Source organism: Sciurus vulgaris, assembly GCF_902686455.1.
Source record: "Sciurus vulgaris genome assembly, chromosome: 8".
Lineage (NCBI taxonomy): Eukaryota > Metazoa > Chordata > Mammalia > Rodentia > Sciuridae > Sciurus > Sciurus vulgaris.
Genome location: NC_136468.1, coordinates 84,491,033 through 84,510,340, shown reverse-complemented (window position 1 = coordinate 84,510,340; position 19,308 = coordinate 84,491,033). Strand labels below are relative to the sequence as shown.

The 19,308-nt window shown below is 36.0% G+C and overlaps 1 protein-coding gene across 1 annotated transcript in view; it reads left to right on the top strand.

The window, feature by feature from the left end:
* HYCC1 (hyccin PI4KA lipid kinase complex subunit 1) overlaps positions 1-6,286 on the top strand; it is a 69,619-nt gene extending 63,333 nt beyond the window's left edge. Inside the window, 3 exon segments of the mRNA XM_079151931.1 lie at positions 1,549-1,912; positions 1,914-1,933; positions 1,936-6,286. Of these exon segments, the coding sequence (XP_079008057.1) occupies positions 1,549-1,912; positions 1,914-1,933; positions 1,936-2,099 (548 nt within the window). The 3' untranslated portion in view covers positions 2,100-6,286.
* Positions 6,287-19,308: the final 13,022 nt, after the last annotated feature.

The window sequence follows — 19,308 nt, the reverse complement described above, 5'->3', positions numbered from 1 at the left end:
TATTGTAAACAAATGGGGTATAACTTGTTTCCCTGGTTGTACCTGAAGTAGAGGCGTACCATTTGTGTAATCATACATTTACATAGGGTAATGGTGTTTGATTCATTCTGTTATTTTTTTCCTTCACAATATTACCTTAAAAACAGTAGCAGTTCTATTTTGATATACAATTTGTTTCATACTCCACGTGAAATATGTGTGTGAAAAATGCAGAACATGAACTGATGCTCTGTGAATTTTTTGTCATTTAAAATTAAAGAAATGATCCTGTTGTCTCCAGTGCTGTCAGAGTATTGTAAATTATGAAAATTCTATGGTGTGAATATTTGGCTTAATTCATAACATTCAGTTGTCCAGTTTTTGTTTTGGGTCTTTGTTTTTCTTGTTTTGCATTTTTATTTTGTTTTGTTTTCAGCCATTATTTTGTCTTATCATCTTCAATTCTAGAGCAACCTGACAACAATAATGATACTACTGAATTGGGCATCCTTGTCATTCCTGAGATTAGTGTCACAAATGTGTCCGGAGAGAGAACCGGGAATGGGGAAAAAGGCAGAACACTAGGAGAGATTGATGCTCAGCATATGCAGGGTGTGCAGGAAACAGCCACAGATCCTAGAACTGAGAGCAAAGGCTTGCCAGAGATCAGGAGGCAAAAATCTGTAAGAAAAATGATGGAGGATGGAATAAACTCACCTGGCAGAGTGCAGTTTTAGCAGAGCACTTTATAGCTGCACTCCAAGGTATCTCAAGGCAAAGGGCCACTGATGCATGTTAAACAACAGCTGCACAGTCACAAAATTTTTGCATGTCATCTAATAATCAAAGTGCATGATCTATGCATCACACTCTCTCAATGACTCTTAATGCTCTTTGGAATGGTCATACTTACGTTGTCTCTGAGTAAATTGTTATGAAAACTGAGACAGAAAATTGCTTCCAAAGTAATTTCTGCTTATGTTTGCTGTCTAAAATTAGTTTTCCATTTTTGCATTTTGTCATCTTTGATATGAAGGACTATATATATATATAGAAAATTATGAAGTTTTGAGCTTGTGATATTTATAGTCATTTTTTAATTTGATCAAACAATTTGGAATGGAGAATGTAGTCTTCTTTAAAAAGCATCTTAAAACATTCTAATACTATTTTTTTTTTTAATGTTTCTTGGTTAAGAGCTTTGCTTTTATACTGTTTTGCTACTGGGGAGAATTTACCCCTAGTTTTAATGTGTGGTAATTTTTCTAATTGTTTCTGATCTTTTGCATGCATAATAGGCGAACTCTCTCTAAAAACACATTGGGGTGTGGTTTATGGCATGCTTTTTGTTTAATACATTCTACATAGCTGTCATTTAATTACAATGAACTTTTTTGTCATTTTTATAGAGTAACTTGATTTATCCTTTGATTTTTTCTATAATCTGTTGCTCTGTGAAATTATGATAAAGTTTAATTTAAATATGATCAATTGATTTGGTATTAATCTTTTTTAAATAATTGCTTAAGATACTTAATGTTAATTAATCTTTGTCATTTCTTTGTTTAGGAAATACAGAATTAACAGGTCAAGAAGAACTGATGGAGATATCTGAAGTTGACGAGGGATTTTATTCCAGGGCTGCGTCTAGTACCAGCCAGTCGGGTTTATCAAACAGTAGTCACAATTGTAGTAACAAGACAAGTGTAGGAAAGAACCAGAGACGGTCAGGAGGAAGCAAAACTGGAGGAAAAGAAAAAGAAACTCCAGGGGAATCTTGCAAAGATCACTTTGCTCGAAAACAAACTCAGAGAGCCCAAAGTGAGAATCTTGAGCTTCTCTCTTTGAAGAGACTAACTTTAACCACCAGCCAGTCCCTGCCTAAGCCTAGTAGCCATGGTTTGGCTAAGACTGCTGCGACTGTTTTTAGTAATCCTTGAACAAGTCAGTGGGTCACAGTTCCGCATAACCCACCCTCTGTCGTGGGTCTCGGAACTGGGACAGATGCCAACAGGTTTTCTGCTTGTAGTCTCCAAGAGGAAAGGCTTGTTATGTTTCAGAAAGGACTGACCCTTCCGCTGAAGTATCAAGTAGGTCCGGCAGAGACCTCCAAGTATTAGCATTACTCTGTCCCCAGATTAATCTGTAACGCTTTCTCCTATAACCAGTGAACCTAAAAATATGACTTTGCTTCTTTATGAAAATGCCCAGATCTGTTCCTGATGGGAGCCCTATGTCTTAAATTCTGAAGGCTCCCTTGACTTTTTGAAGGAAATAATGTCTAGGTTGCAGTAAGGTGAAATATGATTTTGTTATTTCTTGATGTTTGGTCCCTGGTGCCCCCTAACTCCCTGCCCATTCCTGCCTTGGTTTGAATCTTTTTTTTTTTTTTTTTTTTTTTTTTTCTTATTACTGTTGCCCTGAGATTGTCAGCGTGACAGTAAATTTTTGGCAGATTGTATGATTAAGTTGGTTACATCTCATGTGAGGTTGTGAGTTAGTTTTTAACACCTCCTATTTTCATAGCTGTGTTTGCCCTTCAGAGTCAAATGGCATCTCATGTAAGGGAGTTGTGTCATAAAGAATGGGGCAGAGAAGCAAGTCCAGGATTTGCACAGCTGGGCTTTCAGCAAGCCACGCTGATTAGCAGGCATGTGAGAAAACAAAAGGGATGAGTATGAAAAGTGCCTGATAAAAATATTTGTCCCCAGATCATCTTTAAGATTAGAATAGTTTGTTCAAAGCACTGGAAAATGCCCAACAACTCAGTACCTTGGGATGATTATGTGATTCCAGAGATGGATAGGGACATTTCTCTTGGTATGTTTGGAACATTTTTTTTATGTCAAAAATCAGATTGCTGGTAGAAAATGTTGTTTGAAGTGTTTGATCTGAACTTAGCAGGTGAAAATCTCTGTCAATTTGAAAGTGTAATAGACCATAAAGCTGATTGACCCTGCTGCTGAACTTTGGACATCCTAGTTAGTGTGGATTCCTTTAATTTAGAGCACACGTCACTGAAGACTTCCTGAAAATCACTGTAAATCTTGCAACACAGCTCTCAAGCAACCAGTATCAACTCTGTGATATTGAATTTTTTATCTACAAATGAAGGAAATTAGATATATTTTTCATCTGTAAAATGTCATGAAAAAATAAAGATAGTGAAACATGAACAAAGAACATTATATGTAAACTAATTTAGGTTTGCTTATGGTCATATTCTTAAATTTAAAATATGAAGAGTGAAATGTGTTTTCTTGTTTGTAAACAGGCCTATTTTCAATGTTCTTGTTAGATATAGAAAGAAGAGTCACTCAGTTGCCTCAATCAAAAACAGAAATAAGAAAGGCAACAAGGTAGAAGCTGAACAAACTTTTATGTGGCAATCAGGAACTAGATGCACCTCTAGAATGGACATGATGTTTGCTGTTTTCTAATGGTGGTTCAGTTCAGCTCTGGTTGAGGTTCCTTGTAAAGCAAGTATACCTAGGAACTAATACAGAGAAAGAGGAAGCAGGACTGAGAAGGAGAGGAGGTGACTGGGGAGGAGGGCCTGGGAAGACTGTCTACCTCTTGGGCTGCTTACTTGTAGTACACAGTGGTGTCCTTCCTCGAGGTCCCTAGCTCTGATCCCAAAGAGGACATGCTAGTACTTTCCTCTTTTTCCTGCTTCTGCACAGCTCAACACATGAAAAATTTGTGTGTTGAAGTGTGCTAAAGCATTTACACCTTGAATACAGCTTGACCATGACTTCTTTGCCTACCAGTTTAAGCCTAATTCTTCAGAAGGCATGAATTAGTTTTCATCCATTAGCCCTGAGTATAATGTAGTTTTTAACATAACTGTATTTGATATTTTTACTTCCAGCAATAAAATGGAATTATATCGACTGTCATGAAGTATAGTCAAATGCTGTAGGACAACCAGTGAAAGTTGACATTGTATTAATTTAATAGTAATTCTGTGTACAATTTAAAATGTTTGTAAGACGTCACTGTGAATTTCCTGTTGTATTTTTGTAACTCCTTAAAAAAATTCCCCTATGTATAGTTACTAACAGTATTAAAAACATTAAGAACTAATTTAAAAGATGGACCTTTCAAACAATTTGAGGTGCTTAGAAAACAGAGTATGTTTGCAGAAACATTATCTGACACAAATGAGAGATCAAATCTTAAAAGTTGTAGCACCATAATGAAACTTCATTTTGATTTTATTCTTGGTCTTTGCTATACAAGTAGTTCAAAGACCAGTAAGTAGGATTGGTATCGATCTTGTTAAAAATGCAGAATTTTAGGTCCAGACCTAGTGAATAAAATTGTCATTTAACAGGATCCCCAAGTAATTCTTATGCACATTAGTATTTGAGAAGAGAGCATCAGAGTTTTGACAAAATTAATTGTCTAGTACATTGGATTTTCAGTGGCCTCACAACCCTAGATCAAACACATTAGATAGTAGATCATTATAATTGTCATTGTTTTTGACAACTAATTTTTTAATAACATCGATGCATGACTTCTTAAGTCTTCTAACTCTAAATTCCTAATAATTCTCATTTATTTTGTGATATAAATGTAACATTTTAGTATTTTTTGTTACCCATAAATGAAATCATAGCTGTAGATGCACCAGTTCAAGTACAAAAAGATACAATGCACAACAAATTTGCATGTATACATTCTTTTAAAAATTTTTCTGAAGGCTTACTCATTGAATGGGTGATTCTGAATTTTTGCTCCAAGTGATCTCTATCAACTGATTTTTCTGTAGTGTGGAGTCATGTTAATAAATTTTTTGTAGTACCTTTGATACTATTTCAAATAAGGATATACACTGAGTTTTTCTAATAATTATGAAAATTGGATAATATTAACTGTGGCAGCAATTGTTATGCCTACTATTTTTCTACTCACCTTTCAAATTTGAAAGGTGGTAGCTTTGATAGGTTACTTTCCTATAAAGATGCTGATGGTCACAGACCTCTTATGTATCCTGAATAATAACCAAGAGGATTCCACAAAGAACTGGGGTCTCACAATCATAATTTAGATTTTATATAATCTAAGCAAAACATGCAGCTCCACTGCACATTTTAAAACTCCAGAGATTCTTGAATTTACCCAGTCTGTCACTCTTGAAACCCAGCTGGTGTTCTGGTTACACTGGATCCAGCACTATCCTCTTGGAATCCAAGCAGGAGAGAAAAAAAAAAAAATAGACATTTCAAGGGAGTATCCCAAAGTACCCAGGGCAAGTGCCTTCCTTTTTCTTCTTGAAGCCACAGGAAAGCACCCTGGAGTCCTTTGTATGCCACTGTGGAACTCTGTAGACTTGAAGAGTGAAAATTCTTAGTCCTTCAATGATGACTAAAGTTTGTTTTGAAAAAGCAATATCGCATTGCTCTTTTCAATTGTGAAGCAGCTGCTCAGCAAACATTGCTCATTTTTTTTAAAAGTTGACTTAAAGGGAAATAAGTTTTGAAAACCAAATAGAGCAAAATGATCCCAGTTTTAAGGGATTTTGCCTATTTTGGAAAAATAAAATGAAAATGTTTAAACTGTTAAATTATGGAGGGATAAAAGGCACTCACATAATTTTAAATATTTAAAATAAGGTAGTTTGATGTTAAGTCTCTAGGCACAATAAACTATATTCAAGGAAAGCACATCAAGGAAATACATATGTTGAATAATGTAATTAGAGGATATATTTTTAAAATCCCATTCAGAAAGACAAATGATTTGATGGGTACTTAAATTAAGCATTGTAGATAGAAATTAACGTATAATAATGTTCTCCCAATCTTTGAATAAAAACTTAAAATACTCTAGTCCTTTAATTAGCATGAATTTATACTTTAAGATTTGTTCCTAGTGGAATTATACTTAATACTTTGATTCATTCAGACATATTTACTATTGTTAACTTCATCAGAGAGCATAAATATGTTGTCTTCTGTACTTTATAACTTGTGCATGTCTGAAGAGATTGGCAGTAAACACTTGAAGATGTTTTTGTGTTTTGATCGTAGAGTTCTAGAGTACCTGTGTCTGAATATGAAGCTTTTACTAAAAAACACAGATCCTATTTCACAGACTATTGCTTTCTGTCATCAGGAATATATTTTTCATCTTTACTTCAAATCGTGTAGTAATATTAATCTCTTCCTAGCAAGCATAACTGTTTCTAATTGTATTCCTGGAGTTTACATTCCTAAAGAACAAACATGGCTTTGGATATTTTTATGTGCTCTCTACCTTTTTAAGGCTGTGGAAATAAACTGGAGTTTAGTTTTTTGAAGTTTTGTATGTTTGTGTAAATGTTCTCCATATGCAGTACTTTATACAGCAAGTGTTGCCTCTTGTTTTATTGAAATAAAAATTGAAAAAAATATTTTTCCAGATCATTTTATTCTTTAGAAAAACATAAAAATTTGCAAATACCATGATGTGGAAAAAGAAAAAGAGGAAGACTTAGAAGAGTTGAACCATTGAGAGTCGTGGAAGTAGGCCAGAGATCAAGGACATCTTGTTCTTGGCTTTGTATTTGACATGGCCTAGGAATGAGAAGTGCAGGAAGCCCATTAGTATCTATCCAAAGAAGAGGTACTCCATGGGTCACATGGCAATGGCTGATTATTTGTTATACCAGAAGCACAAGCAAGTTTAGCTTATACTTCTTTATAACTTGAATATGAGTTTACCTTTTGAATATAGAGATTATATGTCCCTAATACCTAGCATAGGTACCTGTGCTAGGTACTTTAGACACTTGATGATTGAATTGGGTTGATGCTAGCTTTGGAAAAGAATCAAGGATAAGTTTTCTAATGTATTAATTTATGGTAAAATTTTAGAATTTTATTCTTTGGCTTCAGGAAATCTCAAAGGCATTACATGAAGTGTGTACTTGACAACAAGACCCTCTTAGAAACTTGGGAAAAATTCTGGTGTGTAATTAATTATATATTTGAACAATTCCATTTCATATAAGGAACTAAGTACTTTAGGAAAGATTTCCTGAGCCACTTTTAGGAGAGGACTTGTAGAGAACCAGATTCAGAATCAGATTTCATAGACAGTGTGGTAGCCTATGAAATATGTCATAAATAGTTGACAAACCTAAGAGAATAATACAATATAATACAATTACAAAAAAGGTTTCAATTTTAGTTATTTGATGATTTCCCTTGCATCGTTACTGTGGTAGTAGTGATAGCTAATATTTGTAACTAAAATTATTATCTCATTTATTACTCAAAACAATCTTATGAGTGGAAACCCCATTTAACAAAAGAGGAAACTGAAGCTCTCAAAAGGGTAGGCGAGGGCCTGGGATTGTAGCTTAGTGGTGGAGCGCTTACCTAGCATGTGTAAGGCACTGCATTTCATCCTCAGCACTACATAAAAATAAATAAAATAAAGATATTGTGTTCATCTACAACTAAAAAGATGTATACATTTTTTTGAAAAAGGGTAGGTGACTTGCCCAAGGACATCTAGTTGCCCAATGGTAAAGCCAGACTTTGAACATAGGTCTTATAACTCACTTTTCTTTTATATCACTTGGTAAAAGAAGATACTAAGTAAGTGCTACCTAGTGGACATATAAGTGAAAGTCATTCATCCAGTCTTTTTCATAGGGTTAAGTTTTAAAATAAAATCAAAGTTTATAAAATGAAATCAAGATATGTTTTATAAAACTTGAGATAGTTATTCCCATAGTAAACTGAATTCTGATTATCTGATATTAAAGATATAGTAAATGCAAATTAAAATATGCTTTTTTAATCTTTCAGATTGATAAAGATGAAAAAGGTTGATACTAATATTGGTATAAGTATGGAAGAAATCATTACTTTGAGACCATCAGGACTGCAAATTGGTACAAATTGAATTACTGGGCAGTTCAGCAGGATCTATCAAACTTTAAAGTGCATCATATAACCTCTGACCTAGCAATCCTACTCTCTCATGTTTATGACATTTTCTATATTTTACATAAAATTTAGCTCAAATGTATGTGTAAATACAAGCATGCAAGGTATTCATGTAGCATTGCTTGTAATAGCAAACAAAGAAAAAAGAAAAAAAAAAACCCACAGCAATCTAAGCATCCATTAATAGAGGACTAGATAAATTATTATGATACATATAAATAGTGGAATATGATGTAGTCATTTAAAAATGCAAATCTATATGTGATGATTTAGACAGTATATAATATGCTCTGAAAAAGCATGCCATAAAAATGTATTATAAAATGTTTCATATATTTTAAATATATATGTATGTAGTATGACCCACTTGCATTGTGAGTGGAATAGTTAAGGTGGGTTGGTATATAGGTGTAATACACACGTGTTTGCCACTATTAGGGGAGGAGAGCATTATTGCTCAAAGTGTGGTATACGTGCAGTTTACATTAGTGAAAAACTGGTGTTTTTTAATATATAGATTCTTAGGCCTTCTCATTCTATGAATTAGAATCACTGTGCATGAAGCCTGTAAACCTATATTTCTAACAAGTTCCTCAGTTTGATACTTATGTACTCAGAGTTTGGTCTGGTAATTGACAGGAATGATTTGGTTATCTGATAGTAGATTGTAGGTAGGAAGGACTTCTCAAGAGGGTTTTGTCTATTAAATGGGGCTGCCCTAATATAAAGCCAGCACTGATTAACATCAACATAGACCACTTAGTGAAAGATGAAATGACCTGGCATAGAATTCTGTACCAGAGTACATATGAATTAATATGAGCAATTCATTAAAAAAAAATTTGTTATTGTTTAACTTCCCAAAATATCATCAGACAAACTGTTAGTAAGGCAAAACTAAAGAATAAAACTGCTGCAAAAATACAATGTGCCACCTTGATATGCTTAGTTGTGTTTCAGATCTGGAAAGTGAGATATTTGTAGGACTTTGGGATCTGTGCACAGATGGTTTAAGGCGCGTCTGTCAAGGAAGGGAACTGATTGGACTTTGCAAAGTTAATAGTTTAGGAATGGTGGTCCCAGCAAGCAAGGTTCTTCAAGAGTTAATATATCAACCTGTTTGTGAAGCAGATTATTGTTTTTAACCTGTCAGAATTCCCTTATGCAAACAAAAAATTAGAGCCCATTCTTGTTTTTGTTCATTTACAATCTTCTCTTTCCTGGGCACAGATTTCCTGAAATAAGCAACTAAGTTGCATAGATGTAGGTGGGCTGCCGTCTGAGCCAGGTTGACACTGATGGGTTCAGTTCTCTTTTTCATCTCTCCCGATTCAAAAAGAGTAGGTGAGGATGACTGATATGCACATTCTGATTTGGCTATTACACTATATATATACTATATAGTGTGATGTATTTATATATCATGTTTATATATTATACATATGTTTATATATGTATAACGAGTTTATAAATATGTGTTATTTTATATATGTAGATGATTTATTCCTTGCTGCATATATGTATACATATATGTATATATATATATAAAAGCATATATATGTAGAATTTTTGTGCTATGTAAAACACAAAATTAAAAAAAAAAGTTAGTAGGTCAGAAGTATAGCTATCAATATGTCTGTAGTGACTTCACAGAGTTGTACTAAATATCTTTTAGATTTCTTCCGAAGCTTCTTGGCTCCTACAGCACTGGGTCACACTTCTTAAGTGCTCTAATACAATCTTCATCACATCATACTGTGATTATCTTCTACCATGTTCAACTCCCTCACTGGGTTATAGTTCTGTGGGAGTTTAAAGTGATTCCTAGTGCATTATAGTGAATAAAGACTCATTTTACTAAACAAACTGAGAATCTAATCCAGGAAAGTGGTGGTAGTGTATGGGACACTGTTGCTTCTCTTATTTTCAAGAGAAGTCTGTGAAACTCCTCTGACTCTCCAATGTTCATTTTCCTGGAGATGAAGGTTGTAAGATTTGACTACTTTGATTCTTTTAAGTGTTCCTACATAAAATTTTTTGAGAAGCAAATTATAATACATGATATTTCTTTTTACTTAGAGTAATGAATGAAGATTTTTCTGAACTCGTCTTTGACATTTACTTTTTCTTACTTTCTGCCATATTATTCTTTCCTTTGTACCTTGTGGTGCATATGAATTATGTCTAGACTCATCAAAAAACAAAGTAGGCAAGACCTAACTTCAACACTAAAAATTCTTACTTTTTGTCTCATTGGCTTCCTTTTGTAGAAACTATAAGTTTATTCAGTCGTTGTATCCTAGGTGCACAACTACCTAATGAAGGCCTACAGTTCACTTGCCTTAGAACTTCTAAGCTCTTCATTCAGCCAACATGTTTCTACTTCAGTCTTGCCCATTGTACTAATTTTCTACTAACATTTTCTTCTCTTATTTCTCTTGAAATAAAAACCTCCTCTGGAACAACATGGCACCATCTTCTCCTCTAATTCCACTTTCATTCAAAATCTTGTTTCTGTATTTAATCTTTAAGTCTTTTAATTCATTTACACTAACCAAGTTGAATTTGATGAAGTAGGGATATGTTTGAAAGGAGAAAACAAACAAGCAAGATATATTTATTAGGAATAGTAAACTTTCCAATTCACCGAAGAGGAAAAAATTGAGCCTACTTAAACATGCAGCAGTACTACACAGTACGCTCTTACTAGCTAGAAGTAGACTGTGGTATTAACCCCATCAAGTGGTTCTTGAGGACAGCAAAGAAAATAATAATTTCCAGTGGGAATAAACTGACCGGCCTTTCTTGCTGCTTTTCATGGAAGGGGAGGTATTACAAGAATATATACCACTTATACCACTTATACCCAGGTGGCTGAGGACATGGAATTATTAGGATTGGAGGATGAGTGACAAAATTTGGGTGCTAAAAATAGGGTTGGAGCCAGGTGTGGTGGCATATGCCTATAATCCCAGAGACTTGGAAGGCTGAGAAAGGAGGATCACAAGTTCAAGGCCAGACTGGGCAACTTAGTGAGAACCCCCACTCAAAAATAAAAAAAATAAAAAGAGCCAGGGATGTAGCTCAGTGTAGAGCACGCTTGGGTTCAATCCCTAGTACCATTAAAAATAAAAAAGAGAGAAAAAAAAGTATGGATAGATTTCTTAAAATGGATTCCAACCATAACAATAATTGTTTCCCACATAAATACTAAGCAAAGGTTCCATTATAAAGGAGGTACTAAATAGTCAGATGGCTAGGGTGACTCTGAGAATGTCAATAGGACTCTGGTATCCCATCCTTGTTCAACCAGCTTATGATCAAGTGTCTATACTGCAAGATTCTTGGTTATGCATGGGTTTCAACAAGATGGGCTCCTTTGATCAAGGCCGCCCTGATTACCACCACTGCCAGGAGCCCAATTTTCCAGCAGTACTGACCAATCCTAAGATGGACCCTAGGGTGACTGGACAGCTGCTTAATGACAGATTGATTTGATTAAATCTCCTCTCTCATGAAGAGGTAGCTGTTTGTCCTCTTGATCCTTACTGTAAATCCCTGGTGACAGGCGTCTGAGGGGAATACTAAGAGTCCTATCACCATTGTGAGTTCCTCAAACTATTGCTTCAAGAAACTTCAAGCAGAAGAAGTCAGGTAGAGGTAGAAATCCACTTCTAGAAATCTTATTTCTAGGTCATTAACATCAAAATTTCCATTGGCAATTAGATAATCTGAACAATTTTTTTTAAACATGAAAATCTAAAGAGACAAATCCAGCTTTGGCACAACTTATTTCCTGGAGAAGCAGCACTTAAGGGGATAAGCAATGCCTTTTAGGAGAACAAAACTGGATGTCAGTGCCTGCCAGGTCATGGGAGAGAACTTGGAAAACCCCTATGCTTTGACCTTAAGACACACCACCATGGGAATAAAAGTGAACTAAAAGTACAACTCTCTCAGACATGTATGCAAGGAATTCAGCATAGCCTCAGATCATCCCAATTCCTAAAACTGTGTAAAAGTAATCCTCTAAGTACCTGTTAATAAACAAATATTCCATGGAGGGGAAAAGTCCCCATCATCTTAAGCTTCAAGTTCTACAATTTCTCAAATATACAGTTTAGCAGAGAATAAAATACAGCCAGATGCTTCCACAGCAGAGCGACAGTCAGTAAGGACAGCTAGCAACATTTGGTAAAATTGCTTAGAATCCATTTGAAATCACGGAAGAACTTTCAGCCAAATAGGATTCTAAATGCCAAAATCTTGGACAATATGCCAAAATGGAAAAAAAAAAAAAAAAAAAAAAAAAAAAGTTAACATGGTAGACTGAGACTATCCTTAGCTCTGCTTACAAGGTTGGTATTATGGCTTGGATGTGAGGTGTCTCCCAAAAGCTTACGTGTGAGGCAATGCAAGGTTTGGAGGAGAGATGATTGTTTATGGCCTTAACCTAATTAGTGAATTAATCCCTGGTGGGCTTAACTGAGTGGTTAACTGGAGACAGGTGACGTGTGGCTGGAGGTAGTGGTTCACTGGGGGCATGGCTTTGGGGTGTATATTTGTATCTTGGCAAGTAAAGACCTTTCTGCCAAAAGCTCCCCACGTGAGCTGTTTCCCTCTGCCACGCTCTTCTGCCATGATTTTCTGCCTCCTCTTGAGCCTCAAGGAATGGAGCCAACCTTCTGTGGACTAAGACCTCTGAAACCATGAGCCTCCAAATAAACTCTTCTTCCTCTATAATTGTGCTGATCAGGTCTTTCCGTCGCAGTGGCAAAAAAGCTGACTAAAACAGTTGGGCTTTGGTTTGTGTTTGGGAATTTGGATTACAGGAAAGTTTCCACCATCCCCCAAGTATTAAGGTGGTTTTTGCTGTATAAACTGTTCAGACAAACAACTTGGTCTGTACTGAATGCCTTCTTTCCTTCTGGGAGTCTGGAATCAAGATATGTGCTAGGCAGACGGTCCCTTTATGCCCAGATCCCAGTAAACTCTGTGGGCAGTAAGTCTCTAATGAGCATCCCTAGCAGACAAAATGTTACCCATGCCCTAATGAGCATCCCTAGAAGATAAAATGTTACCCATTCAATATTGGAGGAATTAGGCTCATGCTGCCTGACTGCACAGGGAAAGGATTATTGGAAGCTTGTGCCTAGTTTCCTCCAGATTTCACCCCATGCACCTTTGCAGGTTTTACTGTAATAAATCATAGCCACGAATACAATTGTGCACTGAGCCTGGGGTTGCAGTGTAGTCTTAGGGACTCTCAATACAGAACATAACCAGAGAAATGAGCAGACATCCTATGTTTACTTCTTCCTTTACAGAATTGACTAGATTTTGGCACAAGGTGGGGCACAAGAAGTAGAGTTACTGCTAAGAATCAGAGAAGCAAATAAATTATGGCAACCAAGCACAGGGCGGGAGAGATGAAAGTTAAGGGCCACTAAGCCAACTAGCACTGGGAGAGCAAGGATCCCAGTTAGGCCAGAGGCTCAGAGAAGTGACTCTGACACTCTGCTTGTTCCCTCCCTTAAGTATTTGCCGAATCCTTGGATTACTCAGATCAGAAAGATTAAAACCAAAAACCAAACAAACAAAAATAGCAGCAATAAAAAAGAAAGATAAGGAAAGGAAGAAAAAGAAAAACCTTATGAAAGTCAGAGCAAAGGTTTGGGTATTTTCGTTGCATCAAGGTAGTGATCAGACAAAAATTGTATCTGAGGACGCTTCAAGAGAGAGAGGCCCTTAGAAACATCCAAGAATCTCATTTATGGACTCTGGAGAGGGGCTAGAGTGTAGCTCAGTGGTAGAATGCTTGCTTAGCACACACAAGGCCTTGGTTTCAATTCCCAGCACCACAAAAAACAAAAACAAAACTAACATATCCTAGAACTCTGGAGAGCTATACCCTAGAAACGCAGGAGAATCAGAGTAAATTAAACCTTATTAAAATAGCAACCTGGTTCAAGTCACCTGAATTATTGATTGAACTAATGTGATCTACCTGATATCACTCTGTTTTCCACTAGGAAATAGGGTGATCCCTCTCTGTAGGAAGATATCATTCAAAGACTCTACAATGTATCATATATTATTTCTAGCATTAAAAAAAAAGTTCCCAAGAAAGCTAAAAATCATAAGAAAAAAGATAAACTTACAAACAAACAAAACCCCCTAGCTCCATGGATGACACAGTTATTAAAGCTATCAGAGATGGACTTAAGAGTGATTAGTGAGTCAAGATGGAGAATTTCATAAGAACCTGAATCTATTTTTTAAAAATCAACTAGATATTCTAGAATTAAAAAATGCCCAACCTTAAATTAAGAACTCAATAAATATTTAAGTAATTTGGAGAAAGAATTAAATAATTAAAATTAAGAGAGATAGTTAAACTGGATTTTAAAAAAATCAAACTATAGGGTAGACTGCAGGGGTTGTTCTTCAGATTCAAAGACACAGACACAAGTAGATTGAAATAGATTGAAAATAAAAAATATATCCAAAAAGAAGGCCTGGGTGTATAGCTCAGTAGTGGAGTGAATGCCTAGCACAGGTGAAGACCTAGGTTCAAATTCTAGCACCATATCACACACACACACACACACACACACACACACACACACACACACACACAATGCAAATGGCAACCCAAAGGGAGTCAGTGTGGCTATATTAATATCAGATCATTATACTGTCAAATAAAAATTTTTACTAGCCTCAGGTTACATGAAGACAAAATGATACAATTGAAGGAATAAATAAACAATTCAATGATAATAGAGCTCAATACCCCACTTTCAATACTAGATATAACAACTAGGTAGACAATAAACGAAAATATATTCCAGTAATTCAGGGTTGGGGTATTAGTTTCCTAGAGCTGTTGTAACAAACTTAGCACAAAAAACAGAACAATTTTCTCACATTTTGGAGGCTGTCTGAAATCATGGTGGCAGCAGGACCAAGCAACCTCTGAAGACTCTAAAATCCTTCCCTTCTTCTTTCTAACTCTAGTGGCTCCTGCCCGGTCCTGACTTGCTGGCTACATCACTCCAACTTTCTGCTTCTGTTGTCAATGCTTTCCTCCCTGGTGTCCCTTACATGCCTTTATAAGAACACCAGTCAAGAATTAGGGTCCCCTCTTATCCAGTCTGACCCCAGCTTAACCAACTACATCTTGCAAAAGACCCTACCTTCAAAATAAGGGACATTTTAGGGGGTTACTAATTTAACCTGAAACAGTCTTTATGTGGGTGTCTTAAATAGGACTTTTTTGTTTGTTTGTTTACAATTGTTATGTCTTCCAATGGATTGATCCTTTTATCATTATAAAATGTCACTCTTCATTTTAATACTTTTCTTGTTTTAAAGTCTTTTGCCTGCTAGAATATAGCCATTGCAACTTTCTTATGTTTGCTGTTTGCATGACATATTTTTACCAATTCTTCTTTTTTCAACCTTTTTTTTTTTGGTCTTTGAATCTAAAATGTGTTTTCTGTAGATATCCTATAGTTGGATCTTATTTTTTAGGTGATCTGACAATTTCTGCCCTGTGATTGGAGTTTTAAATAATTCACAGTGTTACTAAAATTGTTGGATTTACATTTGCCATTTTGCATTTTGTTTTCCACATGGTTCATGCATTTTTTTTGTTTCTTGTCCTTTACTACTTATTTTGCATTAAGTGAATATTGTCTAACATAACATTTTCAAATAATCAAAAAAATTTTTGAGTGTTGTAGATGGACACAATACCTTTAATTAATTAATTTATTTATGTGGTGCTGAGGATTGAATGCAGTGCCTCACACAGGTACTCTACCACTGAGCCACAACGGCAGCCCCTAAATAATTTAATGATTTTTTTGATTATGCGCTTTTTGAATTTTTCTTAGTGGTGCTCGGATCTTACCATAGTACCATTAGCTAGTCAGACTCAGCTTCAGATTTACATTAACTTAATTCCCCTGGGAACTAGAACTGTTACTACATTTCCTCTTTCCTCTTTTTCTGTGTTGCTATCGTTACACATACTAATTTTTATGTTTTACAAATCTAAGAAAGCATTGCTATAATTATTAGTTTTATAATTTTATGTCTATTAACAAATGAAAAAAGGAAGGAGAGACAAGTTAGTAGTGTATTCGTGTATGTTTCTTTCATTTCTCATTTCGGTACTAAGAAATTGAAGAGACATTAGAAGATTGGAAAGACCTCCCATGCTCCTAGATAGGCAGAATTATGTTGCAAAATGGCCATACTACCAAAAGTGTATACAAATTTATGCAATTCTATTAAAATCCCAATGACATTCTTCATAGAACTAGAAAAAGCAATCATGAAATTCATTTGGAAAAATAAGAGACCAAGAATAGCCAAAGCAATCCTCAGTTAGAAAAGTGAAGCAGGAGGCATCACAATACCAGACCTTAAAATATACTACAGAGCTATAGTAATAAAAACAGCATGGTATTGGCACCAAAACAAACACATAGACCGATGGTATGGAACAGAAGACACAGAGACAAACGCCCATAAATACAGGTACTTTTCATTTGTTCTTGTGAGTGTGAGTTACCATATAGTGCCATTTCCTTAATCCCATTCTTTACCAGGCCATCTCCACTGTGCTGTCATTGCCAAGCATACTATATTTGTTTGGTATAGGCGCAATAATACATACACATCTGCACACACACACAGGTAGTTTCATATACTTACTTCGTAATTAGCTAAAAGAAAAAAATGAAAGAACGTGTGCTTATACTTCAGTCTATTTCTGCCTTTACTGGTAATTTTTGTGTCACTATGGGGATTCAAACTTCCCTTCAGGTTTACTTTCTTTTAACTTGAAGAACTTCTTGTGAGTTTTCATGTTTGTGTGTGCGTGTGTGGTGCTGGGATTGAACCCAGGGCCTTGATGCATGCAAGGCAAGCACTCTACCAACTGAGTTATATCCCCAGCCCTTCATTTTTTCTTTTGTTTTAAGAGAAAGCATCTTACTATTTTGCCCAGGTTGGTCTCGAACGCCTGGGTTCAAGCGATCCTCCTGCCTTAGCCTCAAGAGTAGCTGGGCTATCGATGTGCTCCACTTCATCTGAATTCCTTCAGTATTTCTTGTAATGTATGTCTGCAAAGCAATTAATTCTTGCAAGTTCTATTTATTTGGGAATATTTTTATTTCATCTTCATTTTTGAAAGTTAATTTTACTTGCTATAAAATCTTTGGTTGCCTAATTAATATGTCATCCCATTGCCTCTGACTGTCATATTTTCTGCTAAGAAGTCACCTATCGATATTATTGGGGATCCCTTTTATGTGATGAGATGTTTTTCTCTTGCTGTTTTTGGGATTTTCTTTTTGTCTATCAGCAATTTTACTATCACATGCCTAATTTTGTATCTCTTTGCATCTGTCTTCCTTGGAGTCATCAAACTTCTTGGATCTATAGATTAATGTTTTCTCAACATATTTGAGAAATTTGGTCAATTATTTCTTCATTTTTCTCTCTCTCTTTCTCTCTCTCTTTCTCGCATATGTTTACTGGGGCATTGGAAGGTGTTCCATATTTCTCTGAGACTTCATCTTTTTCATTCTTTTTTTCTCTGATCTCATAATCTCTGTCAATCCATCATTAAGTTTGCTGATTCTTTCTTATGCCATTTCAAATCTAGGTAAGCCCTTCTAATGAATCTTCATTTCAGTTAGTCTACTTTTCAACTCCAGAATTTACATTTGGTTCATTTTTATAATTTATTGATATGGATATGTCCCCCTATTTGATGGGACATTGTCATAATAACTTGCTTATTTTAATTTAATTTAATTTTTTTGTAGCACCAGAGCTTGAACCCAGGGGTGCTCTATCACTGAGATATAGCCCTAGCTCTTTTAGCTTTTTTCTTTTAATTTTTTTTTTTTTTTGAGACTGGGATTTATTAAGTTGATGAAGCTGACCTTGAACTGGTGATCCTCCTGTCTCAGCCTCCTGAATCACTGGGAATACAGGCATATGCCATCACACCTGACCTTCCATTATGACTTTATGCATCATCATTTCCTTGAGTCTTGTTACACATATATAATGGCTACTTTGAAGTTTTTGTTAAATCTGGCATCCAGTCCCTCTCACATACAATTTCTTTTGTTCCCATGTATGACTCATACTTCCCTGTTTCTTTGCATATCTTATAATTTTTGTTAAATTTTTGACAATATGTTATTGTGGCAATGGATATTGAGTTTCTTCCTCTCTGGAGGCTTTCTTGTTATTATTTGCTTGGATTTTTTTAATACCATTTTAATAAATACTATTTTCTTCCATATGTGGGATTGCTCATCCTTGGAGGCACCGCCTTGAGCTTACACATTGGAATTTTAGCAGGGTTTTCTCTACCCCCCCCCCCCTTTTGTTAATTGTCTGCCTCATTTGGTAAAACAACCAGCTGTTAGGCTTCCTGAATCACTAGCCTATTCCTGTTGTTTTCAATAATGCCCTAGGGCATAAATTGTTCTGAAGTCTGACCCAATTAAATTCAGGCAGGGGTAGTTTCTGAGGTCAGTCTTTGAGGTTTGTTCTGACCCCAGGAGGGCATTTTAGTTGTCGGTTTGCTAGGTTCTTTGGTGAGCTGCCTGACCTATGGTTTAGCTGTTCCCCTTCATTAAGAGGAGCCGTTGTTTTCTAAAGTATGTGTAAGCTTGAACTTTCCCACACTTTGGTTCAAATGAAGTCAGTTACTTTGGAGAAATTGTGAAGCTCTCTTTTCTTATGACCTACCTGTCCTCCTGGGAAACACCTCTGAAGCACCATTCTGGGGTTGGGGCATAACTTCCCCTCTTCTTGGCTGCCCTCTCCATGCACCAAGCTCTACTCTGTAAAGACCGAAGCCAGAGTGACTGGGGCCCCAGGGTTCTTGTCCTGCTGCTTCTGAGACAGAGCCTCCATCCTTGGAGTGAGTGCTGGGTGGATTTCCCGGCCTTTTGGCTGCACTCTTCAGGAACTCTTCCTCTTGCATTTGGAGTTGGAAGGTGTGAGAACTAGCGAGGGAAAGGAAGCCCCACCTTCTTGGCCATATCCACCTAGACCAGGTGAGCTGCGGGGTGTAAAGGAGGAAGAGGGACAGGACGCAACTCCCACATACTCTTACCGTTCTGAGTTTTGGTAGGTTTTCCCGAATACATTCTTATTCATTTGCTGAATGCTTAGGACAATTTCCAAAGACTTTAACTTGTTTTTTTTTTTTTTTTTTTTTTTTTTTTAATTTAAAAAGAACGGTGCTTGTATGCTGGGGAGTGGATCCTCAGAGCTCCTCATGCTGCCATCCCAGAAGTGGAAACTAAATTTAAAAGATGAACTGCCATCAACATTGGCCTTG